The sequence below is a fragment of the Gouania willdenowi genome, chromosome 16, assembly GCF_900634775.1.
Source record: "Gouania willdenowi chromosome 16, fGouWil2.1, whole genome shotgun sequence".
NCBI classification, from domain to species: Eukaryota; Metazoa; Chordata; class Actinopteri; order Blenniiformes; family Gobiesocidae; genus Gouania; species Gouania willdenowi.
The window spans coordinates 13,784,258-13,810,100 of record NC_041059.1 but is presented as its reverse complement, the minus strand read 5'-3'; the positions used below and the strand labels follow the sequence as shown (position 1 = coordinate 13,810,100).

The 25,843-nt window shown below is 39.7% G+C and overlaps 2 protein-coding genes across 4 annotated transcripts; one reads left to right on the top strand and one right to left on the bottom strand.

Annotated features, from left to right (window-relative positions):
- Nucleotides 1-1,726: 1,726 nt before the first annotated feature.
- Nucleotides 1,727-8,602, bottom strand: LOC114477971 (neuronal acetylcholine receptor subunit alpha-7-like). The gene is made up of 10 exons (XM_028470711.1): nt 8,379-8,602; nt 7,119-7,258; nt 5,750-5,794; nt 5,470-5,579; nt 5,293-5,372; nt 4,968-5,135; nt 4,139-4,333; nt 3,679-3,765; nt 3,465-3,574; nt 1,727-3,369 (listed from the first exon to the last, which is right to left on the bottom strand). Exons 1-10 carry the CDS (start codon nt 8,443-8,445, stop codon nt 2,500-2,502), a joined length of 1,872 nt encoding a protein of 623 aa, XP_028326512.1. The 5' UTR covers nt 8,446-8,602; the 3' UTR covers nt 1,727-2,499.
- Nucleotides 8,603-9,665: 1,063 nt separating this feature from the next.
- Nucleotides 9,666-25,615, top strand: adar (adenosine deaminase RNA specific). 3 transcript variants are annotated; one of them, XR_003675815.1, is made up of 17 exons: nt 9,666-9,798; nt 13,709-15,357; nt 15,682-15,989; nt 16,725-16,920; nt 17,171-17,367; nt 17,708-17,843; nt 17,935-18,167; nt 18,318-18,474; nt 20,572-20,740; nt 20,855-20,948; nt 21,064-21,180; nt 21,339-21,466; nt 21,561-21,743; nt 21,858-21,970; nt 23,183-23,310; nt 24,753-25,365; nt 25,476-25,615. XR_003675815.1 is itself a non-coding variant. In XM_028470984.1 (16 exons), the coding sequence occupies exons 2-16, from the start codon at nt 13,822-13,824 to the stop codon at nt 25,075-25,077; spliced, it is 4,020 nt and encodes a 1,339-aa protein (XP_028326785.1). In that variant the 5' UTR covers nt 9,666-9,798; nt 13,709-13,821; the 3' UTR covers nt 25,078-25,615. The 3 variants fall into 3 exon arrangements, 2 of the variants coding, with proteins under 2 accessions (XP_028326785.1, XP_028326786.1); XM_028470984.1 differs by having other exon boundaries at nt 24,753-25,615; XM_028470985.1 differs by lacking the exon at nt 9,666-9,798 and adding an exon at nt 11,520-11,949 and having other exon boundaries at nt 24,753-25,615.
- The last annotated feature ends 228 nt before the right edge of the window (nt 25,616-25,843 follow it).

The following is a 25,843-nucleotide window of genomic DNA, read 5'->3' as shown; positions in this document are numbered from 1 at the left end:
GTTAGGGTTAGTTAGTCCGTAACGTAATTTAGGGTTAGGGTTAGGGTTAGTTAGTCCGTAACGTAGTTTAGGGTTAGGGTTAGTTAGTTAGTAACGTAGTTTAGTAGTAGGGTTAGTTAGTCCGTAATGTAGTTTAGTGTTAGGGTTAGGGTTAGTTAGTCCGTAACGTAGTTTAGGGTTAGGGTTCGTTAGTCCATAATGTAGTTTAGTGTTAGGGTTAGGGTTAGTTAGTCCGTAACGTAGTTTAGGGTTAGGGTTAGTTAGTCCGTAACGTAGTTTAGGGTTAGGGTTAGTTAGTCCGTAACGTAGTTTAGGGTTAGGGTTAGTTAGTCCATAATGTAGTTTAGTGTTAGAGTTAGGGTTCGTTAGTCCGTAACATTGTTTAGGGTTAGGGCTAGTTAGTCTGTAACGTAGTTTAGGGATAGGGTTAGTTAGTTTGTAACGTAGTTTAGGGTTAGGGTTAGTTAGTTTGTAACGTAGTTTAGGGTTAGGGTTAGTTAGTCTGTAACGTAGTTTAGGGTTAGGGTTAGTTAGTTTGAAACGTAGTTTAGGGTTAGGGTTAGTTAGTTTGTAACGTAGTTTAGGGTTAGGGTTAGTTAGTTTGTAACGTAGTTTAGGGTTAGGGTTAGTTAGTTTAGGGTTAGGGTTCGTTATGTAGTTTGTAACGTAGTTCACGAATCTACGTATTAATAGCAAACAGATGTACAAGTATGTAGCGTCTTAGTCATGTGACCTATCACGTTACCTAAACTGGTTAACGAGGGGCGCTACGTACAATTAGAATGTCGGTATATTGATACGTCTACGTGCAGATAGCCAGTGCCATTTATTTACACCAGTCTGCACGACTTTGTGGATTTGTGTGATGAATGCTGCCACAGATCACAGTGACCCCCTTGATCAACACAGTGGCACTCTTCCTGCTGCAACGTTTTATTCCTGTTCTGACTCAGTTTTCTCCTCCTCTACCCAAACAGCACCACACGAGCTGTCGAGCAGGATAATTTAGTCGGTGTAGGAGTATCTTAGATTTATTACCTGCAGCTGCACTGCATCCCTCAGCAGGATTAACAGTATCGTCAGCATAAACAGAAGGAGCTCACTTGACCACAGAAGTACATTTCAAGCACGCTTTTATCTAATCATAGTCCACTACGATAAAAAGTGTGTCGTTTATTTCAGTTAATTGTTCATGAACTGTGCCAACACTTGAATTACCGAAATCCATTCGCCATCATATGTTTTCATCATTCATTTAGGTTTAATCGCTTGCCAAAGTGCAGTTTAGAGGTGGCAGGAGGAAAGGGATGAGAATGCCAGGAAGGTTTGAGCTCCTCAGGCTCTTCCTCTCTTTCTCTCATTAATGAGAATTCCATTAAAAACTTCAATGATGCTTTCTCTACACATGAGAGGTCATTTATAGGATGACTTTCTCATCAGTGTGATTGCGCTCACCTGTTGAGGAATCTGCTGAGAATCATGCGCGCAAACGGAGCAGTGTTTGTGCACACGGAGAAGTTTGAGCGTCACATGCACCCAGCATTACACGCTCGGAGCACTTAAACAGAGACCACAACAGTATGGTTGTCACAAAAACCCATGGCACACCTGGACTTGCCTCACGGCACACCAGTGTGCCGCGGCAAACCGTTTGGGAACCAATGCCTTAGAGGAAGCCAGATCCCCAAAAGGTGCGGAGAGAACATGTAAATTCCACACAGAAAGGTCTCAGGGTTTCTTTCCTTGGAATTAAACCCAAGACCTTTCTGCGATGGGACAAAAGTGGCAACCACTACCCAACTGTGCTGCCCATCTTCAACACTTTTAAAATTACTCCAAATTCCTTGCCTGCGCCAATTTTCTATTTAACAGTATTTAGCATGTAATTTCAAAACACAATGTCCACAAATTTAGCCTTTAAGAATTTAGCATCTGCAAATCAGATCTGGTGACACTTCCGTTTGTCATTCAAACATCCATCCATCCATTTTCTGAGGGTCACGGAGGTCTGCTGGTGCCTATCTCCAGCTCTCATAGGGCGTTAGGCAGGGGTACAGCCTGGGCATCAGTCTATCGCAAGGCAACACACAGACCAACAACCTGAGCAATCTGAGGAGACTCCAATTAACACTCATGTTGGGTTGTGGGAGCAGCACGGGGAGAACATGCAAACTCCACACAGAAATAACCCAAGTCTCCACCCCACGGCTTGAACCCAGAACCTTCCTTCTGTGAGGCAGACGTGCTAAGCTAACGTTCGCTACGTCATTCAACCAAACGTTATTTAAATATCATTTTAAAGTCTTCCATGTTTGCAAGTGAAATACAACAATTTCATCTGGTAATTATTATTGTTAAGTCATTTATAATGTCTACATGCCAGTTGCAACAGTCCATGGAAATCTCCCAAAAACAAGGTCTGGTTTTTCTGGTATTCAAACCCAAATTGTTCTGACAGGGTTTGTGCTTCGAACATGTTTCTTTCCTGCGATTACTCCCTCAGAGGAAGTCTTTTGACAGTGCTTCTCCAAAGTTTGGTGCAGCCATGAGAATAGCGATGGTGCAGATGATGTTGAAAAGACTGAATCCAACCAAGCAGAGGCGGTCGATGACAGCTGCAGCAAACTGCCACTGCTCCACCAAACTCAGCTGACGGTCCTGCTCTCGCACACGCTCCACCAAGAATTGCACCTCCAGCAGAAGAGCCTGCAGCTGGTTGTCTACTGCTACAGATCGAATGATCCCACTGGATGCATGGACAGCACTCACCCTCCCAGTCGCAAAATCAAGGTTACACAGTCCTGACAATGTAGAGGAGTCTGGGTCAGGGCACAGAGGAGAATCTTCTGAGACGACACCATACTTGGTCACTGGGAGACACTGACGGAATGGTGTATCTTCAACTGCTCCTCCTCCTGCTCCTGCTGCTGTTCCTTCATCATCTATCAAAACACTAACACCATGGGTGGTGGTTCTGCTCCTCTGACCTGGTTCGAGTTCGGCACTGGTTTGGATGCCCTGGAAGGTCATGTAAGGAAGATGTCCATTTGTCTGGGGAGTTGGATTGAGGCTTGGCTCTCTGTAACTGGGAATGTGGAGAGTAGCAGCTTGTGGGTTGGAGTGACAGGACAAAGTCTGTGACTGAGGGTGGTTGACCTGTATCAGGCTGGCTTGCAGGGAGTTGAAACTCTGTGGAAGGATGGACGGTAGTGGGGTAGGAACGATGCTGGTGGTTTTAGTGGTTGTGGGAGAAGAATGCGTCTTACTCTGAAATTCTGTGTGATTGTTAGAAAGGGTGGACTCTGCTGCATCGACTGGGCACTTCATCCGTAGAAACCATGGGACCCACTGCAGGAGAATCAAGTGCACCTGATCATAAAGAACACAAATGCAGATCATGAATCAACTAGCCTATGTGATGTTCTTGATAACTTACTTCTATTATTGGTTAAAACAATACTCACCAAACGTGGCATGTGTCCATTGTTGGGGTTGTGATGATGGAATTGGAGGATGATGACTGTGGCTACAACTGACATCCCTACAATCACCATAGTGCTGGCAAAGTACTGACCTGAAACAAACACACATCACAATGTTCCAGCCCAGGTGACATCAAAACAAACCCACATATAGATCCACAGACTTTCAAAGACAAAAAAAAAAACAATAACCAACCAATTAGTGGTACTGAATCTGATGTGGCTGGCATAATTTCTGCAACCATCAGCATAAAGACAGTCAGAGAGAGCAGAACTGTGATGCCTGGGGGTAGACACAAGACAGAAGACAGTAGCTGGTTACAAAAGCAAGAAAAAATAAAGGAAACTTTTAAAAATAAGTAAGTACATTAGTAGACATTGTTAAGAACTGGTTTCCTGCGCTTGACTACTTGCTACCGTCATCTATCTTTCTTTCTCCATTACACCTACTGCAATCCCTGTCATACTTCTTGTCCCTTCTGATCATTCTACTAACATTGTATATCAAGTCACCTAGTTAGTTTAAATAATACACAGAGAAGGCGTGTGTCCTTTCAAGTCAAAGAGCTTTAAAAGCCCTACCCTAAACATAAATACAATATTTCATGCCTGTCTTTTTATATTCACATTACCACTATCCTCATATTGTTCCTCACCCAGGCTGATTTTCTCCCCAGAGTTGGCAGGTAGCAGAAAGACCAGCAGGGTCATGGAGGAGAGCAGAACACAGGGAATTAGGAGGTTGAGGGCATAGAAAAGTGTGCGTCTTCTTAACGTTACCACAAAGGTGACGTCTGGATACGGCTCTGCACAGCAGTCGTAGTAAATCTCATTCCGACCTCCAGGCACCTCTAGGAAGACAAAATATGATAAAAACACACAACATGACAAGAAAAAAATTTACATAAAAGGACTCCAGACATACAATAACAAAAGAAAAATATCCAAAATGACTCTAAAAATGCACATAACTACAGCCAAAAATACAAAATGGCAAGAAAAGCACATGAATCCTTAGTTAATTCCTTTATTAATGTTCAGATAAAACATTATTTTAAGTACTGTCATGAGTTTTGAGAATGTGGCCCTTATATGGTCAGACAAACACAATTTTTTGGCCCTCACGAGAGGTAAATTTCTGATGTAAATATTAACATGAAACAATCAGGATGTGCTTTTGAGCGTGAACTTCAAGGATTTTTGGAGACCTCATGGGAAGTTTCCCAGAAGAATTGAAGCATTTGTAGCTGCTCACCATATTAAACCTACTGCTTGATAATGGTATTAGAGATCATGTCTTTGTTTGAAGACAGGCATATCTCATATTTAGACTGTACTTTGTCTCTTTTTAGTGTAAGCATGAGAGCATTTAGAATGAATCCAAAATGAAAATGTATTTTGCTGTGGCATGGTTCCCCTATAGTTCTTTTTTTTAAATCAATATTAAACTTTAGGTAATTCCAAGGCTTCAGAGTTAAAACCTACCGAGAAGATCCCACTCTCCATTTTGCATGTAGCCTGACACATCTGCCTCCTTCAACTGGATGTCCAATAGCCAACCATCAAAGGTCCATGAGCCAAACTTAAGTTCACAGCGCTGGATGTCAAAAGGAAACCACCTCACATCGACATTACAAGTGCTGACAAATATTCCTTTGGAGGCAGAAATGACACAAATACGTTAATGGTGAGTGTAGGTATAGTTAGTGTCTAGTAAAGTCATTGTGTAGTCTGTATTATGAGGGATAAGGATGATCAAAATGTCAGTTGGTATTTGACATGTTTATTGAGATAAACTGATTAAACATACCTGGAGGCAGATATTCACAGAAGCCACTGGAGTTCACCAGCACGTTGGTCTTAAAAGTGGCATCAAACTTATCATGAGCACTGGAGGCAGGAGCAGAGTGTGCTTTACAATGGATCAGCGGCAGACATGATGACATCACTGGCTGTGTTAATGTTCATTTTTGAGTCTAACACACACCTGTTGTACAACAATATGTCCGGCGTCCAGACCTGGTCAGGAGTGAAACGGAGGTTTTTAACTCCAGGATACTCAGATTGGTTCCACTGAAGATAGTGGTCATACCAATGCTGGGAAACATACAAAGATATAGGACTGAGATTTATGTGCAGAGCCCCCGAACACACACACAAATCTGATTGATCAACCTATCTGACAAAGCTATTAAAACCCCAGCACACAAAGGTATTTCTAATACATGAATCAATATTGCATTTCTAATGTTTTCCCAGAGACTCACCATCTGCAGCCATGCATTTGTGGTGAGTTTCTGATTCTTTTCCTCCTTTTGGGATATAAAGCAAACAAGAGAAACATTGGCTGTGTTCAAAATTGCATACTAACATACTACTCATACTAAGCCTGATGTCAAAATGAGTATGTAGTGCATTCTAATTTAATAGTATGGCAATATTGAGTATGCGAGAAATACCCGGATGTATATCGGGACATTTTTTAAGTATGCACGGTGGGCACACTAGTCATATTCAACCGCCCCATGATGCATTGCGAGCAGAACGTAAAATTGTCCTGAGACCAGCTTCAAGCTACAAGTCAAACATCCCCGTTTCAAAACAAAAGCATCTCTTCTTGTCTTCCTTTTGTTTTTAACGCTTTTGTAAATAGGGCTCTTGTTTTGAAGTTAACTGGAAGTTTAGTCAGTAGCACAATGATGAGTCTCCGAAATTCTCCGAAATGTTGGAATTAAATGTGTTTCCACGAGTTTTATGGATCAAATGACCACATGTTGATATTCTACTTGGTCACTTCCTAGCTTAAAATGTTTTCAGAACTTTCAAAGGTCACAAAATATCAGAGATATTTAGCATCAGTATGCTTCCGCTTTTTGTCATTGTAGGCTTGAAATGCATTTTGGGAAACTTGGAAGTATACTTCAGTGGGAACGGTCCATCCTAATCATACTAATATTACATAGTAGACAGTATGTACCCATTAAGTGCTTAGTGTGTAGTATGTTAGTATGCTATTTTGAACACAGCTATTGACTGGTCAATTTTAGGATTAACCTGTTACATTTCCCCCCCCTATTTCCATTGATTACAATATTTTTAACCTAATCGCACACACACACACACACACACACACACACACACACACACACACACACACACACATACAGAGAGAATCAGCTCACAGAGGCTGCAGTAGTGGACATGCTCCGGTTCGGTCATTCTTGTCAAACTCACTAAAACCCCTACACTTGTTTTTGTTGCTTTAAGGACAACATGTTCCCTTGCCACCTGATATTTCTCTCCCTCTCAGTGTGACTCAGCTCTCCTGAAAGTAATCATACTGTTATAGCTGTGTAAATAATGTATTCCAGTTCCAAACTTGATATAATTCAAAATTAGGCATCAACAAAATGAGAACAATGAAAAGATGATTTAAACATATCAGTTATAAATACGGTTTCTTTATGTTGTATTCAAGGTTAACTAAGCTTGTATGTGTGTGATTGTTCTGGCTTTTATGATGTATTGTCATGCTTGTTCTGCTGTGGCTGTCCATCGTGTGCAAATGTGCAACAGAGACTAGAAACATATATGAATATCTATGTTCTCCCTACATTGCATTCACATCATCCCTACCACATCCATGACCTGCATCAGAGTAAAGGAGAAGTGAACGGTGAGAGGATGAGAGTCATTGGCCACCGGCCTCTCCATGGGGTTGTAGTCTCTCAGCAGCTCCTTGAGCAGAAAGCGCTGATGAGGGCCCTGCTGTGACACTGAAGCGGCAAACAGTGGAGTGTAATGGGGAGAAAAAAGGGGATCAGGGTCAAACAATGGCAAAGGAATTTAAGTAAAATGTAAAAGAACAATATAAAAATCTTTGTAGAGGTTAAAGCAGAAAGCACTCAGTGGAATTACTGCATTAGACTTTAGGAAAGAGTTGTAAAAATGTAGTATAGGAGATGTTAGCATGAAAATAAAGATAATATAAAATCATGCTTTGTACACCACCACAGCTGTTTGCATAGATGTTCAGTCAAAAGACAGAAAACTGAGGAGTAATGTGGGAGAGAAAGGTAGAACGATGAAAGCGGAAGGAAGTAGAAACTTAGAAAGATGGAGTCCTGCATCCTTAATCAATGTGTGATCAATCACCACAGACTTACGGAGTCTCTAGTCTCCAACATCATAAAAATGTCAGTTTCATTCCATGCTGAAAATTGTGAGGCCATTAAACACTAAGATAGACACGCACACACAGCAGCACACACTCTGAAGAGACATGGCTAGTTCTCCTCCCTCAGTGCTGACTTAGACATTTAAGACACACATCGGCTGTAACTCTCTCTCTACTGTATCTGCACGTTTAGTCAGCGTGGAATTCTCTATCCTTGATCCTTGTGCAGACTTTCACCTCCATGAATCCAATGACTTTGTGTTTATCCATCAACCTCAGGTGCTGGATTTCATTACCCACTGATCCAAAGGTTGTCCAAGCTCAGTCCTGGACGTCCTCAATCCTGCAGGTTTTAGATGTCTCCCTGATCATCTAACACACCAGAATTGGATATGGGGGGTGTCATTTTGGCTTTGCAGAAACAAGCCTCCTCTTACCAACACCTCTGTCAGTTACTTTAAAGTCACATACTACATACACTCATGTCAAACTCCAAAGAAAATCAATCTATCTATCTATCTATCTATCTATCTATCTATCTATCTATCTATCATAAATAAATCAATCTTCTCTCTTTGAGGAATCAGATGCAGAGATATTTTGTGCTGATCTCACTTATTAATTCAGCTTGTGCATGGCCACAAATGCAGTATAGTACAGCACAGAACAAAAGCCACACTTGTTGGCTCAGTGTCCAAGCAACAGAGAAAGTGACTTACCTCTGAATAGAGTCGCCAGTATCAACAGCCCAAAAGCAACATCTCGTCTCATAGTATTATACTCCATCAGAAGGCATCAAGAAGAAAATAGGCGGAGAATGGGAGACTGTGAAGCAAGATGAAATAAAGCAAAAGGAGAAAAGGAGGATGCATAAAACATGTCGGAGCGCTAGTGGCTGTGGTGAAACTATGTGAAAGAGGGAGAACCAAGAGCGCAAGAAGGGAGAGTGGGTGTGAAATGCAGAGAGAACTCCTCAGTGAGGGGAGATGATATAAAAATAATCATATGACAAAACGTAGGCATATCCCAGTCCTACGGTCCAAAAGGCTATGATGCCTTCAAAACACAGAGGACTCAAGCTTTTGGAGAGTCCAACTAATAACGTCTTCTAAGTTATATTTAAATTCCACATATTGTTAAATTAAACATTGTAAGGCTATATTTTTTTTTTTTTTTTTTTTTTGGTTTTTGTTTCTCTTTTTACTATGCATTCACGATTCATTGAGTTATTATTTTCTTCTGGTAAAATTTGAATTTGATTTTTCACTGAGAAATGCTGACACCCGCAGGATTATTTTGCAAAGTGCAGTACTAATACCTTAACTGAGTTGTAGCTAAATAACAGTTCATAGTTTGGGTTTTTTTTTTTTTTTTACTGTCCAATGTTCCATTCTGTTGGTAAACACAATATAATCCAACCACTTTGCAATGTAGCATTAAAAATATGTCAAATATCAAACAAACAATTATGAGGGTTAATATATATTAAAAAAAAAGATATTCGTCATTTACAATAATTTAGAAAATGCACATCTAATAAATTGCACATTTAAAGGGAAATTAAGTCATTTGCCCCCTCACATCTAGTGAGCAAACAAATACTTGATTGGGTATGACCTAAACTGAGATGTAAATAGTGATCAAAGAAACTTTCCTTTAAAACAGCCAAATAATAATAATAATAATAATAATAACAACATTCAGGAGTTGATTAAAGTGGAGTTTTTTTTGTTTTTTTTTTTTGTAAATACTTTATTTTGTTTTTTGTATTGAATAATATTTTTTGCATTTAAAATAATAATAATAAAATAATAAAGTCACAAATCTCCATTCTGGACGTCTTAGTGCATGTCATTATATATATGTAATTATAAAGACAGCTTTCCGAAGACTGTATTGAGGTTTGTGTCAAAGATGTTGGTGAATTTTAAGAATTTACAAAAAGAATGTAATCCTTACAGAAAGTGGCTACAGTTACATGTTCTTGGAACATAATTCATGCGACGGGTAGCGGGGGCAAAGAGGGGAAGGGGAGCCTTGCGTCATCACTGCGCGCCACAGGTCTTTGATTGTTTCTGTCGCCGCATTAAAACAGTGAAGAACAACTGGAGCCATCGGCTGGGACGCGTAGCAGTTCAGGTACAGTTCTCAACCTGCGACTTTTTTGATGGATATCAAGACGCGAGTGGAGACGGGTTTGGTGTTTTGGCTACTGTTCGGTTAGAGGTAAAATAAACCGTGGTGGGACGGGTTAGTCTGAGAGGAGCTAAGAGGCTAAAGCTAGCGAGAGGATAAACGAGGCTTCTTGTGGCCGTTCATTGCAGTTCCTGCGTCTGTTGAGGCTCAGAGCTAACAGCATGGTTAGCTTAAGAGTCTGGATGTGTCTTTTGACAACAAACAGTACGATCATGATAAAACTACTTAATAATATTTACTACTGGCCCGCAACTCCTAAAAGTCAGGCACCAGGGTCTCTCATAGTGATGGAAGATGAGCTTCACCATCCTTTTGTTTCTGCCAAAGCAGTTATATTGATAAAAAACTTTTATCTGTATAACATCATAATATAATACATGAGAGTAGAACAAGATCTCACATGTAATTGTGTTTCGTTTTATAATATTTTAATTATGGGAAAAAAATACCATTAATTCAACGAAATGAAAAATAATTATGTCCCTTAATTCTACATATGGCAACTTATGTTAAATTACATCTTATGTTACCATATATAGAATTAAGGGGCATAATTATTTTTTAAAAGAAAATATTGTATATTGTATTTTTCGGTTTTTGCAATGTGCTTAAAACATCTGGATGTGAAGTAAAGTATTTCAACTGATCTGGTTCCTGTCCAATGAGATTTTTTTTTTTACACTAAATGTCAAATAAAGGGGAAAATGCAATTGAAATTAAACACATTGTAGCTACTTGTTTTTTTTCTCCAGGTTTTCATATGACAAAATACCAATGTGTGCTGTATGTATATGCCAGTAATCTTTCCTTTCTGTATAATACCTTCTAAGAATACACAACGCTATGAACTTTTTTTGAAAATAATAATTAAAAAAAGATAAAGAAAAAGCCATCCTCACTTACCTTGTGTACCCACCCAATTAGCATTCATATTTACCTTTAAGTTAGTTATGTTTACCAATGTCATTCAACCCATTTATTCACTGTATTGATTTTGTTTTTATGCTTTACTGTAATGAAGTGTAGAAATGCTTTAAAAGCCTTAAATCTATCATCAGTTTAATACTGAGTTCCTGTTTGTGTCGTGTAAAGTCTTACTTTATAAAACAGTCAAATGGCATCTTGGACAGGTCAGCAGAAGTGTTCAAACATAATCACACATTCATACATCTTTTTTTTTTTAACTGAGTGCTTCCACGCAAAGAGGTCCTGGTTCACTTATTTTAGAGTTAACAGAATCAGAAAAACACTTTTACTTACAATTACTTGTGTTGCAGAGGCTTGAGAAATATTACAAATAAAAAAGAATAAACACTATAGAAAGAGAAAATAAAATGTAGATAATTAAGTAAAAGACTGTTTATTAAATATGAGTGCACACATTACAGTAGAACACAATTAACTAAGATAAAATAGGAATAATACAAAATGTACAAATATAATACAGATGTATATATTTAATGTGTTCCCTCCATGTGTGGATTTAAACACACACATTTTACAACATGTGCTGTCTCGTTTACTTAGAATGACGTTCTACTGCTGTTGCACCACCAATGGTAACGTTTGAAAACAGAAACTTTGTTTTTGTCCTCGTTGCAGTAGCGCCCCCCTGCTGGTCACGTGGCGTATTACAGCAGCTGTGCGCGTTTCCTGAGAAAAGAAAGTGAAACTCTTTGTTTTGCCTTTTGGACTTGATTTATCCAGAACGCCACATGGTGCAGAGCCTTTCTCCACTTTTCTTGTAGTTTCTATTCAGCATCAGTCATATCTACAGCCTATGTGTCTGAGGAGCATTACTGGCGTTGTCTCTTTTTAATCGTTGTTTTTACTAAGGACTTGGAAAAACCCTCTCAACCAAACCGAAAGCGTCTGCGCAGTGAAATCCTTGTTCGTTTATTTCTTCAGTAGGAATATTTATTTAATTATCTTTTTGTTTATTTTATAACCTGTTATTTTCTTAGCCTGATCTCTTATTACACTGCATTTATATCCTACTTTTTGACGTCACCTGAATCAGCTGATCGCTTGACAAGCACCGGGTTCAAACCTGCTACTTTTCTCTTCACTGTCACACGGTATCAGCTGCATTAGGTGAGATGTGTTTCACCATTGACCTTAATGATCTGGGTTTAAACTGGTGTTCTGTATCCCTGTACTCTGAGCAGAGGGCACAGAAATGTGAGGTTAAAAGAACAAGAGTTGTTGTGTTGAATGTCAGGTGCTGCTTTAAATTAGAGTCTAAATGATCCCCTCCAGTCCTCCCCTGGGCCCAGGGATGCTAGACTGGTCGGTCTCTATTACACTGATGAACCAACACTCTGGTGTTTTTAATGGGGTAATGCTTGTCATCTGTGTGACATACAGTCAGAGATGCTGACTGCGCCACCGGGGATGTAACCCAACTCTGTGACTGGTGTCTCTGTGTTGTCAGGCTCACTTAAATGGACATTATAGAGCCGTGTTAGTTATGACACTTGAGACACAACAAAGGCTTAATTCTACTGGAGAAATACTGAAAGACCTGACTTTTCCACACTTGGATGGATGTCGTGTTAATGAAAGGGGAGACGATTTCATGTTTATTTGTGTGCGCACTTTCAGCTAGAGTTGCCCAATTAATCGACTTTTAATCGTGATCACGATTTTGGTTGCTGCGATTAAATTAACCTGATCATCCCCATTATTTAAATTTAAGATACGGTCTCTGCACTCTGTAATAGTGTGTTTATATAGTTAACCTTTGGTATATTTAAAATTCTTGGGTGAATTTTTTATTTTTATTTTTTAAATTATAATTACATTTTACAGCTTAATTTTGCACTGTAAACTACACATAGTTTGTTTAAAAGTAGTGTAATAAAACACAGATTTTTACAAAATATGATAATAGTTGTGATTATAGTTAGGGATGTCCCGATAAAACTTTTTAACTTTTGATACGATACTGATATTGCACTTTTTTTACTTATTTTGTAGTGTGGTATGTTAGAAAGGTCTTGATTATTAAAAAAAAAAACAGACCTATTTATTATAAACCAATGGATTACATATAATTAACCTTTTAGAATAAGAATATTCTATGATTGAATAAAAAATAAAATAAAAGATATTGGGGAAAAAACAAAACAAAAAAAAAAACAATACATATTGGAGATTTTAGATGCAGTCCAATAAAATCCGATATCCGTTTTCTGGCTGATATCGGACTGATATCCGATATAAATATTGGATCGTGACACCCCTAATTATAATTGTGATTACAATATTGATCAAAATAATTGTGATTATCATTTTGGCCATAATCGTGCAGCCCTACTTTCAACTGTACACTTTAAAATGCAAGCTTAATAATTGTCCTTGAGCCCTTAAAGCTTTCTCTTTTGCACCGTCACTGGCTTATTTTACCTCTGTACTATTGATTCAGGTCTGTGGTAAATATAGAAACAATGCAAAATAATCTCAGGGAGGTTTGAATTATTTACCACTTTCCCTTTGTCCTGGTATTAAGTTTCTGTGTGACGAGGACAGATGGACTGTCTTGCTGCAGTATCCTTGAGGACTGAGTCAATTTTATGGAATGATATTTAAAGTAACATTAACAGTGTTGGATTTATCTCTTCTCACATTGAATATTTTGACATACAATTGTGTTTTATGTATTATGCTGTATTTATAGAGGCAACAGTGTAAAAACACTATCTTTGGAGCTGGTTTAGATGCACATCCTCAAGGACTTCTAAGCAGCTTGAATATGAGCCAGTCAGCAGGTTTTGACTTTGTGACAGCAGTGACTGTTAATCTTACTTGCTGTCTATGTTTTTCCTGATTTTCCCTATTGTTTGCTTTTTAGGTCCTTTCATGCGCATCTGTATTGCCCATCAGGATACTCTGTGTTAGACGACGTATATCGGTACAGGAGCTGCACAGCCAGCTGCACCGCCCTTTGCTCCCAACCCCTGCGCTATGAGCAGAGGTCGAGGAGGGCCTTCCAAAGACCACTACTACAGTCGTCCACCCCCCCACTTGCAGGCCAAGGAGACTTACCAAAGACCTGGCTATTACAATAGCCCTACCCATCCCATAGTGCCCGTTCAATCCCAATCTCCTCTTATCCCCTGTGCACCCCTATTACCAGGACACATTAATGAGAGCAATAAACCTCTCGACCACGGTAGGTCCAATAACTATACCCAAAGTGTTGGTCTGACTCCCAATTCATTTCTATATAACCAGGCTGCATTCCTTAGAGGAAATATTTCTGAGGCACCACATTTTAGCAGCAATGCAAGTCGTGGACGGAGTGATTTTCACTGCAGACAACATCCTGTATATCAACCCCAGTCAGAAAGAGGTAGATACCCAAACTTGAATAACAGAGCAAGGGGCAGAGGAAGGTACAATCAAAATCCGAGGTTTGCGTACGCTTCTGCCACAGGACCTTCATGGGACAGTCCTAATCCACAGCACTTTAATCAAAACCAGTTCCATTACCACAGCCACGCACAGCACTCCAACAATCGATGGCGTGTTCAGGATAGCTCTCTGTGTGATGATTTCCAAAGCTTGTCTCTTCATCCCAACACACCCATAAGAAATGGTGAGAGGTCCAACCTAGCCTCTCAATGCTTTCCTAGAGGTCACATTACTCTCACACCTCATATCCAAAACGTAGTACACCAATGTTTAGCTGGTTTAAAACCAAATGAAACAATTTCTGCAATAGTACTTGCAAAAAAGCTAAATCTGCCCAAATCCATTGTCAATAAGGCTCTGTATGCTCTCTACGACTCAAAGAAAGCCTGTAAGTTAGAAGGTAGCCCTCCTAAGTGGTGTTTGTTCAGAGAATCTCTTGAAGACGAACAAGATCAAACCATTAGACAAAGTCAACCTTCTCATCTTTGTGTTTCCGAAAGTTTTCAGAGCCCAGAAGCCAGGGTTTCATTAGAAACGGGACAAAGAGAACTATTCCAGGAGGAAGATTCAGAAGTGGATTGTTTGAACAGCTACTCCCTTGAGTCATCTGATTTTGAGGAGTACTGTTCACCCAAAAAAACTCAACACATCATAACAGAACGTCCCAGTCCTACCAGTTCCCCCATTCAGGAGCTTCAAGTTGCTATGATGACAGACCAAAAGGAGCTAGTTTTGAAATACCTCTTTCAAACAGAGGGGGCTACCTCTCTCATTATAGCTAAAAATATTGGTTTGAAAAATGCCAAACAGGTCAATTCCACCCTCTTGGCTCTGGAAAAACTGGGCGATGTCAAAAGGAATGGGGACGTTAACCCTCCCACATGGGAGATTTCTAAGCACCGCAAGGACAAAATGGAGAGGAGCCTCAAAGCTGCACAGAGCGCTGTGGAGCGTCCAGTGATCGACATGATTTTAGGTAATGAGGGAGATAGAGGGGTGCTCTTCCCTATTTCCCCTACAATACCAGGCCTCGATCAAGTATCAATCCTGGACAATTGGATGCCAAAGGAAAGTCATAATGAAGAGGTAAGAAGAAATTAGATTTTTCTCCCTTAGTGGTATTGAGGCATGCATTTTTTTTTTTTTACGGATGTAAAAACTACATTACATGATCAGTAATAACAAACAGGTAAGTCTGGTTCAAAACTAAAGGTTGGTATTTTAAAGAGTATATTTACCTCACTACAATAAAAGGCAACACTTGTTTTAATCTACACGCATCAGAGTTTTGCCGTTCTTTTATGTAAATGTTTACACTTTGTTAACGGATGTAGAAACCCCAGAGATTTAAAAAAGTTATTACTTTGTTGTTTTACCTTCATTTTAAATCTGTCCAAATTCTCTTTTCAGCTTTCCTTCTTAAACACAATCAAACAAGAAACAACCAATGAGGGTCAGTGGGCCACTGACGACATTCCAGAATTCCTCAATGCGATTCGCAGAGAGTCCGATGCAGAGAGAATGGCAGCGGAGCAATGCATCTCCAGGGGCACTGTTGCTGTATCAGTGGCTGCTCCGCCTCCCCAGAACCTGTGGGCCAAGCTACAGGAAGTGAGGCTGAAAAATCCTGTCAGCGGCCTCATGGAGTATGCTCAATTTCTGGGCCACAACTGTGAGTTTCTTCTCCTCGATCAGCTGGGACCCTCTCATGACCCAAGGTTAGTGTCGAGATTGGAAAAATAAATCTTTGAAATTTTCACTCTTGACCTGTGTACATAGATAAAATATGAAAAATGAAAAAATTAATATAAAAAAAATGTCGTCATGCACTGACAGAAATAATTTAATTAATGTGTAAGAACATGACAGATAGGTCCTCATTAGGTATAATATGTAGAAGATGTTAGTTGAATTATGTAGCCGATTTTTACACATTTGTTAAAATGAAGATTTTTGATTTATTTGAGGTAACGTGTGCTGACAGATACACTTTTTTTTATACTGGCAGCCTAATTTTTAAACGGCCAAGTCATTGAAATATATATCATTGCGGACAAGTATTAGCAAGCATCTTGCTTTGTGAATAACTACAGAATTACTAATGTAACATCACTTTAAAAAAAATGGTTACACTTTCATATTTTAAAAGAAAGCCAAAGAATAAAAGCTCAAACAACAGCAAGATATTACATTGTTTAAATTACATGTTAAAGAATCCTTTCTAAGAGGAACACTAAAATACAGTCTGATTAAAATGTGCAAATACTCTCTAAATCTTTTTCTAATCCCACGATCTTAAGTAATACTTAATTGCATACTCGAAGATGTTTTGTCAAAATGTTTTGTCGCCGCCAGCTTACTTAACTGATTTAAAGTGACTGTATTGCTGTAAAATCATTTAAAATGGAATCTAATGTGAAAGATAATTTAATCTTTATTTTGGTTCTGTTTAGATTTCGTATGCAAGTGATGCTCAATCAGCGGCTGTTCCCCATCGCTGAAGCTTCAAGCAAAAAGGTTGCCAAAAAAGATTCTGCTGCTGCAGCGCTGCGTGTTCTGATCGGAGAAATGCAGGGTGGGGCCAGCTCGGCGGAAAAAGGGCACCCTGTCAGTGGGGGCCAAATGATGGAGCCACACCCGGACTCCAGCGTGAGTAATGCACGTGTGAAGGGGAAAAAAACAACTCTTTCTTTTTTTTTTCCTTTTTTTTTGGTGTTTTATCCTCGAGTTGGTCTGACACTGGTAAAGTGCACGGGACAAGCAGAATAAATCCAGCATCAATTAAGATGGTGAACCAATCTGTGTTTGGATCACATGTCTAATTAAAATTGTCATTAGACGATTCCCCACATAAGCATTTAGTTTCTGATGTGATTGATTACCATTCTTCACTGTGTAGGGGACTGTTGACACCATGGGGACGGTGTTGGGCTCCAGCAGTGCCGATAGGATGGCAGAGGGACACCGGCAGCCTCTGTCCCGCTCCCTGCCAGGGGGGAAGAATCCAGTGTCTGTCCTGATGGAATACAGCCAGCGCAGTGGGCACCCAATTGAATTTGTCATCACTGGGCAGGCAGGCCCTCCTCACGACCCGAGGTACTGTCTCCTCCATCCTCCTCTGAATGTCTTAAGAGATGCTTCTTTCTAAATTACACATTTGGAGAATATGTGGTGCTACAGTGCTGTATGTTGGCAGCTACTGTACTTTGGTTTAGTCATCTGACAAGAAACACAATATCCCTATTCATCTGCACTTTGGCTTTCAGTAGTTTGTAACCTGATAGTAGCATGTACTGCTATCAGTATGTGACTTGTTTTGTGATGGAGAAATTTGAATTTCTCTTTAGTCAAACATTCAGTTTGTGATCTATCTCAGAATGTAGCAAAATAAAGAGAGATCCTCTTCTTCCCTTGTATCCTTGTTCACTGTGCACAGGTTCATGTTCAGGGTCAAAGTTGGAGAGAACTTGTTTGCAGAGGCTTCAGCTCCAAGCAAAAAGGCTGCCCGCCAACTCGCTGCAGAAGAGGCCGTCAAAGAATTGATGGCTGACGGGAAACTACAGCTCAACAAGGTGTGGACTGAGAGAATAAGAAGCCGCTTACATAACCACACCTTTATTTCTCTCTCACTCACAACATCTTTTGCCATGTTTTTTTCTGCAGCCTCAGTTGCCTCTGGGATCTTCTAGTGATAGTGATGCCACTGGGACAGCCTGCCCTTCTCTGCCTCCTTTAACTGCAGATGAGCTACGTGCAGCCCACGATGCAGGTGTTGGTGACCTCATCAACCACTTGAACAATAATGCAGTTTCTGGTCTTTTGGAGTATGCTCGAGCCCGGGGCTTTGCAGCTGAGATTCGCCTGGTGGGTCAGTCCGGACCCCCACACGAGCCAAAGTATGTGTGTTTTTTCCACTTTTGGGTCAAAATCAACATTGAAAAAGAAAGATGATAGCATCTATTGCTTTGTAATTTAGGAAACAATAAATATGAACTGAATGTTTAAATTTTTATTTTGACCAGACCACTTCTTTAATTCTTGCTTAGGTTTACCTACCAGGCAAAGCTGGGTGGACGCTGGTTCCCTCCTGTCTGCGCGTCCAACAAGAAACAAGGGAAGCATGAAGCTGCTGATGCTGCTCTGAGGATTCTGATTGGAGAGGCTGAGCGGGCAGCTCGTACAGGGGAGCTCATCCCAGCTGAGGTACACTTTTTAGGCTTTTTCTAGATGGCTGGATTTGTGCCATTATCAGAAGCCTCATAAGATATCTGTCTGAATCATAATAGGATTATGTGTAAGTGTAATAAAGTAAGTTTCACATAATTGCGTTAATGTCAGTACAAAGTAGGGCTGAACGATTTTGGAAAATAATCTAATTGCGATTTTTTTTTTTTCCTCAATATTGCGATTTAATATTTAATAAAGGGCCTTTTTTCATGTATTTTTCAATGAACACAAGCAATGAATCAATCTGTTTCATAATTAACAATTTTAGATTTATTTAAACTCTAAATAAATATAAAATATACATTTTAAAGCACAGATTGCAACAATAAAGCAAACAAATCTGTGGCTTTACCTCTTCAACATATCTAACTAACTTCACATTTCATGAAACATGTAAACATGTGGACTGCACTTCTTAAATACTCTCTGAACTTAACAGGACAGTACAAGGAAAAAATAAATAAATAAGAATCACAGCCTTTGAGATTAGAAAATTGTGTTTTATGATATTGCGATAATATCGCAAATGCAATTAATCGTTCAGCGCTAGGTCAAAGGCTTCAATACATTTTCAGAAATATAGAAAAATAGACCACAACAAAACACTTTTACTTTTCAGATATTTAGCTAAACACTACATCTCTAATTTTGATAACGTAAAAAAGGAAACCTCCATAATGTGCACGTTGGAAAGTGCAACACATTTAATGCATTTTTTTTTTTTGCATGAAAGTATGTGTAAACCTGTAAACCTTTTTGTTTGCATTACTTTATCTCAATGAAAGCAACTTTTTTTTTTTTCATATCTAACAGTTTCTAGAAATACATAGGGGTGTTCGAAATGGCACACTCTCTGCTATGCACTACAAACTTAATGAGTGTATATACTGTCTACTATATACTGTAAGTATGATAAGGATGGTGACCGTTCCCTTTGAAGTATACTTCCAAGTTTCCCATGATGCATTTTGAACCAACAACGACAAAAACCTGAAGCACACTGAGGCTAATTGTCTCCGTTGATTCGCCATTTCATCTAAATAGGGCTGGGAACCTCTGGGTACCTCACGATACGATATGCGATACAAAGCTCACAGTGACAATTATCTCATGATATGACGATGCTGCGATTATCGATATATCAATCTACAATAATCTATGACATAACAAGAAAAAAAAAGATTGAGTGAAAAAATACAATTTTTTATTTTATATCTCTGAAAGACAATAAATTGAAAAAGTGTCCTATGAACAGTGACACTATTTTAGTGCAACATTTCTGTAAATAAATGTCAACATACCAATGTAAACAAATACAAATAAGTATCTCCAATAGTGCTTTCTGTAAACAAAAAATAGGGTCTTTCTAACCAGTGACACCATTATAGTGCAATATTCCAGTAAACAAAAAATTGGTTCCTTCAACAAACAGTGACATAATTTCTGTGAAGACCTACCTGCACATTTTAGTGAAAAAGCAGAAAAGGTTTTGAAAAAAAAATTGATACTTAGCGCGAGCAAATCGATCATGCAAAAAATTATCGCGATATATTGCCGTATCGAGATATCGTCACACTCCTACATCTAAATGTGCTAATTTGATCCCGAAAACTCACATATACACATTTAATTTCAGAGATTTTTAGAGACACGCTATTGCGCTACTGACAAAAATTTCTGTTAACTTTAAAACATGAGCCCTATTTACAAAAGGGTTAAACTAATGAAAGACAAGAAGAGATGCTTTTGTTTTGAAAAGGGGATGTTTGATTTTTACCTTGAAGCCTGTCCCAGGAGGATTTTATGTTCGCAATGCATCATGGGGCGGTTGAGTATGACTAGTGTGCCCACCATTCGTACTTCAAAAATGTCTTTATAGTATACACTGATAACGGGTATTTCTGGCATACTCAAATCATTTATACTACCTAATGTAAGTGCACTACCTACAAATTTAAACATCAAACTTAGTATGAGTACTACTTTAGTATGCCATTTCACACACAGCCATAGAATGCAGTATGGAAAACAATCTTAATCCAAATGGTCATTCTCTCTTTGCTTTCTCTCCAGCTTCCAGTAAGTGGCAGCACCCTGCACGACCAGATAGCAATGTTGAGTCACCAGCGCTTCAATGCCCTGACCACACGCATCCAACACAGCCTCCTGGGACGCAAGATCCTCGCCACCATTGTAATGAGAAGAGGGGAAGGCTTGGGGACGGTGGTCAGCCTGGGAACTGGTAAATATGTTACTTCCAGCATTTTTGGATAAATGAGCTAAAGCAGAACAACGTCACAGAAAAGCATTGTCAAGTGTCTTTGACATTGAGAGTGTCTGTTTTTGTCCCTGTTAGGAAATCGCTGTGTTAAAGGGGAGGAGCTAAGCCTAAAAGGGGAAACGGTTAATGATTGCCACGCAGAAATCATCTCCAGGAGAGGATTTGTTCGGTACAATGAAATATCTTTCCCCTTCATCAGAGTTTCTATTCCTATTTTAAAAATAGCTGATGTGCTCTCAGACCCAACCTGGAGGACATTATTTATAAGTCTCCTTCACTCTCAGGTTTCTGTACATTGAGTTGCTGAAACACTTTGATGGCGCCGAGGACAGTATATTTGAGCCAACGGAGATGAACAAGCTGCGGATCAAATCGGACATCACCTTCCACCTCTATATCAGGTGGGAGATGCAGATGTTTTTCATGTTTCTGCTGTGTCCTCTAGCTCTGCGTCTGTTTGATGTCCACACGCTTGTGATCAAGCCTCCTTTGTTCTTTGTGTTACTTTGGTTTGTTTTCTATCAATGACTTCCTTCTCCTCTTTGCTGGTCGCCTACAGCACGGCACCTTGTGGGGATGGTGCTTTGTTCGATAAGTCGTGCAGTGAAACAGGAGATGAGGTTGAGGGCCACAAGCCTCTGTTTGAGAATGCTAAGCAGGGCAAGCTTCGCACTAAAGTGGAAAATGGTAAAACCCGAGGACATCGACTCAAAAGATCATTAACTAAACTTGTGAAGTTGAGATATGACCTTTGTCAATGTGACTGTTGGTGATATAACAGGGGAGGGGACCATCCCAGTTGAGTCCAGCGCTATTGTTCCCACCTGGGACGGCATCCAGCGCGGTGAGAGACTGAGAACAATGAGCTGTAGTGACAAAATCCTGCGCTGGAACGTTCTGGGTCTACAAGGGGCACTGCTATCTCACTTCTTGGATCCCATCTACCTGAAATCTATCACTTTAGGTGAGATTTACTTATGATTACAGAAAATGTAGAAATCAATCTTACTAAAAACGTAGCATACAGAGATTTGTTTGATGTTTCTTGACTTGGATTTGTCCTTTTACATCTCATTAGGCTACCTGTACAGCCACGGTCACCTGACACGTGCCGTGTGCTGCCGACTTGCCAGAGACAACGAAGCTTTTACCCAAAATCTTCCTTTGCCGTTCAGATTGAACCACCCTGAGGTAATCACACGTTTGGTAGTGTTACACACAGACGTTAATCAAAACATTGACAGTACGGATGTTGCTAACCCACTCTTTTCCTTGCTGACTACATTGATGTTTCCTTATCGATTAATCTATTTTACAAGGTTTTTCACTTTAATCTAAGGACAAAATAATCTAAAAGGGCAAAACAATGTCTTTAAAACTATTGTGTGCATTTAACAACCATCTGAAAACATCCTCTGCATACCAAGTTATTAGTAGAAATACTACTGAGAGATGTGCACAGTGTGAGAGACAAACAAGCAGCTGAACACTGCCAAACATCAAAGTATCTCCTCAATTAAAGGAAGCAAATCACACTGAAAACAAACTAATGAGCACTGCAATCAATGAGTGGCATTTCCACGTTATTTAGTTTAAAGCAGGAACAACAAACAATAACAGTCCTACAGTCTAATGATCAATGTGATGAACAATCACACTAATCTATCACATTTATAATCAACAGGAAGATGAAGAATGAAATCCTCCTATTACTGAATACAAAGAAGTAAAGCTTTGACTTCTTAATACAATATACAAACAACGTAGTCATGTAAATCATTAGCAGATAAGATCACATGCGCACATACCTCACACAGTCATCTCTTTAGTTAGCTGAGTTATCTTCTCCATAGATGATCATCAGTTCCCAAACAAAGATGCGACGCTAACATTAGCTTGCTAACTGTGATCAGCCTTTGTGAGCTAACGTCCAGCTGCTGTTTGAGGATCTGCCCGTTGAAATATAGCATGGAAGTTTTGTGTTGCGCAGTTTGTATAAGATTTTGTCAGTATTTACAAACAGTGCACGTTTACTTTCAAGCCGTCATCGTCTCACTGCACATTAGCTCCATGCAGTCACGTGCACGTAAGCATGAGTTAGCACGGCAGGTTCAAATGCGCTGCAGTTTGTGAATTTTTCACCCAAACTTTGATAATTTCAAAACGTTTTTGTAGCAATAAATGGGAGAAAATGTTTAAAGTCTGCCTTTATAAGGTATCTTGTTTAAATCTGCACTTTCATCAATTAATAAACAGTAGATTTGTCACCAAAGCTTCCAATGGCTGTATGGTCAGTCACACAAGGAAAGGGATAATATTTTTAAACTATAATGCAAAAGCTGCAGCCTGTGAATATTTATCTTCTTTTATTATTGTCTCCTGTATCACTTTTTTGAAACGTAGGTGGGCAGAGTGAGTGTGTACGACTCCACTCGTCACACCGGCAAGACCAAGGAGTCCAGCGTGAACTGGAGCTTTCCTGACCAGCACAGTGTGGAAGTGCTTGATGGGACAAAAGGAAAGCTTGATGGGTATGTAATGTAATGTATTAATGTGTTGCTGTTTTTAAGACATTGTCTTAAAACAAAAGCCATCCATAGCAGTTATAAGTCAGTCTGGTGCATGTTATAAGTGTTGTTTATGCTTTGTTAATGGGTTTATTTACTTTCCAGCCTTGTAACTTCAGAGCCCTTTTGCATTTTTATATATAAATTAAAAAGCAGGTTACTCACCCCAAGACATATAGTTGAATTAACACAATAAATATATACAGAAAATTCACAGTTTGTTCCTACTAGCTTTAACTATTTTATACAAACCTCAAGCTCTAGCACCCTGTTTAATTCAGGAAAGTTACTGCAACAATTATTCACTTTTAATCAAGGCCCTTATAGATCCCTTAATGTCCCACATCACGAGTGACATGGCTGGAGGCGAAAACAGGAAACACCGCTGGCTAAAGACTGTGGAGGCTAGTAATGTTACAGCTTTACTGGGGGTTTCCACTGGATACGTCTCCACTGCACCACGGCACCGATCCGGTTTTGCCCCGCTGTCCGCCGTCCGGTAATCCACACCGGTTGCGTTTTGAGTCCGCCACGGTGCACTCCGGTTGAACGACTGTGACGTCACTAGACAGAGCAGTTTCCATGATATATAATCGCGTGAGAACGCAGTTAAATGTATGTGTTCTAAATGCAACAATAAACAAATAAACAGGTCAGTGTTCCAGGATTTGTCATAGCCACATTTTTTAACGACAGCCAACAGAGAAGAGATAAAACTGCACCAGTAAAACATGAACTAAGTCAAAGTTGCTGCAGTTTACAGTGCAGTTACAGTATGAGAGGAAACAATATTTTTTACACATTATGACATTTTGGTGATGTATTTACTTGAAATATAATATGAAGTGTTTTATTTTAAAAAGTAACCAAATATTTTATTGGGGAATACGTGCTTAATTTCCTGTTTAGCTTCATTTGCTCTGTGCTGATTGATACATCGTGCTCCGGTGTCCGCCAGAAATAGAAGTCCTTCGTATATCTGGTGGATGGCACCGGACTACCGCAACTGGGAAGGAACAGACACGCACCGCAGTGGACCTGGTGGAAATTAACACATAGACTAAAGTGGAAACCTATCAGCGGCGGTGATGTAACGCAGCGGAGCCGCATCCAGTGGAAATTGGGGGTTAGAATGTTGTCTTGTGTGTTTGGGTGCCAGAATAGGAAGAATAACATTACTGAACGTAAATGAAAGTTTTATGGGATTCCAGCTGACACTTGTGCTCAGAAAAACGAAGACAATTGTGGTTTTACCTCCAGGCGAAGCCCCACCCAACAAAATAGGTCACAATGTTTACAAACAATCAAAGGCCCTTCTAACGGAAACCAGTCGGCACAGAAGGAAGCCTAATAACAAACACAGAAAATGATGTTCACTCAAGATCTCATATCTGTTTTCCTTCCAGGACCAAACTTGCTGTGTCCCGAGTTTCCAAGTCCAACCTATTCGGCGTGTTTCACACTCTGTGTCAGCGCAGTGGCCGCACTCAGCTCCTCGCCCTACACTCGTACGCCCAGGCAAAAATGGCCGCCACGTCCTTTCAGACGGTCAAGCAGCAATTCTTTCACGCTCTCAACAGTCATGGCTATGGAGCTTGGATTAGCAAACCTCTGGAGGAGAAGAGCTTTGATGCTGTGGAGGGGATGGGAAACAATGGAGCGAGCTTCCCTGTAGGATGCTGCCAAGATGGAAACGCAACACCTATGGAGTTCCAACAGGAAGAGCCATGACGCAGGTCTGTGTGAACAAATGAAAAGCACAAGACAGGAGGGGAGCTGAAGAGAGACAATCAAACAAGGTGAAACAAGTCTTTTAATAAAACGTGATTAAAATCTTTGAAGACAGACTCAGGAAGAAGTAGAGCATTAGATGATGAGGGAGGTCTGTGACCATGGTCAAGGTTGGTAGAGTGGACACAATGACTCGGTAAAAGAACCATCTGCTTGATGTCACTCCAGTGAACACACTGAAACAATCAAATCAGTTTCCTGAACATGTGTTTTGCCCAACCCCCAAACGTATGTGAGTTTGTTCAAGTGTGTGTCATTTGCTTTTGCTACTGTGTTGGTATGATATTTTTTTCATTGTATTTCTGCTTTTGTCCTGCTTTTTTTTTTTCTTTCCTCAGACCTCTAATATTTGGATAACTGGAGCTGCTAATCGGAACCACACAAATGCCCAGCTGTGATTTAATTGTCCTTAAATTTAGTTTGATGGTTAGGGTGCTGCTCTCAGAACCACTGATTTAAAAAAAAAAAAAAAAAAAAAGTTCATATCAAGGAAGTTATTTTTAAGTGAGGTCAAGTTTAAATGTGCCAAAAAAATTATCTTGTCACCATTGAAACTAATGTGTGATAATGGTATTGTAGATGTGGAACAATAAATGGCCTGTCAGGATTTGGCTCTCCCATTACTCATTAACTTAGTCATCAGTCAGAATTTAGAATTGACACCACTGTTGCCATGGTTTCTATTTATCTAGCACAGGACTGGGTA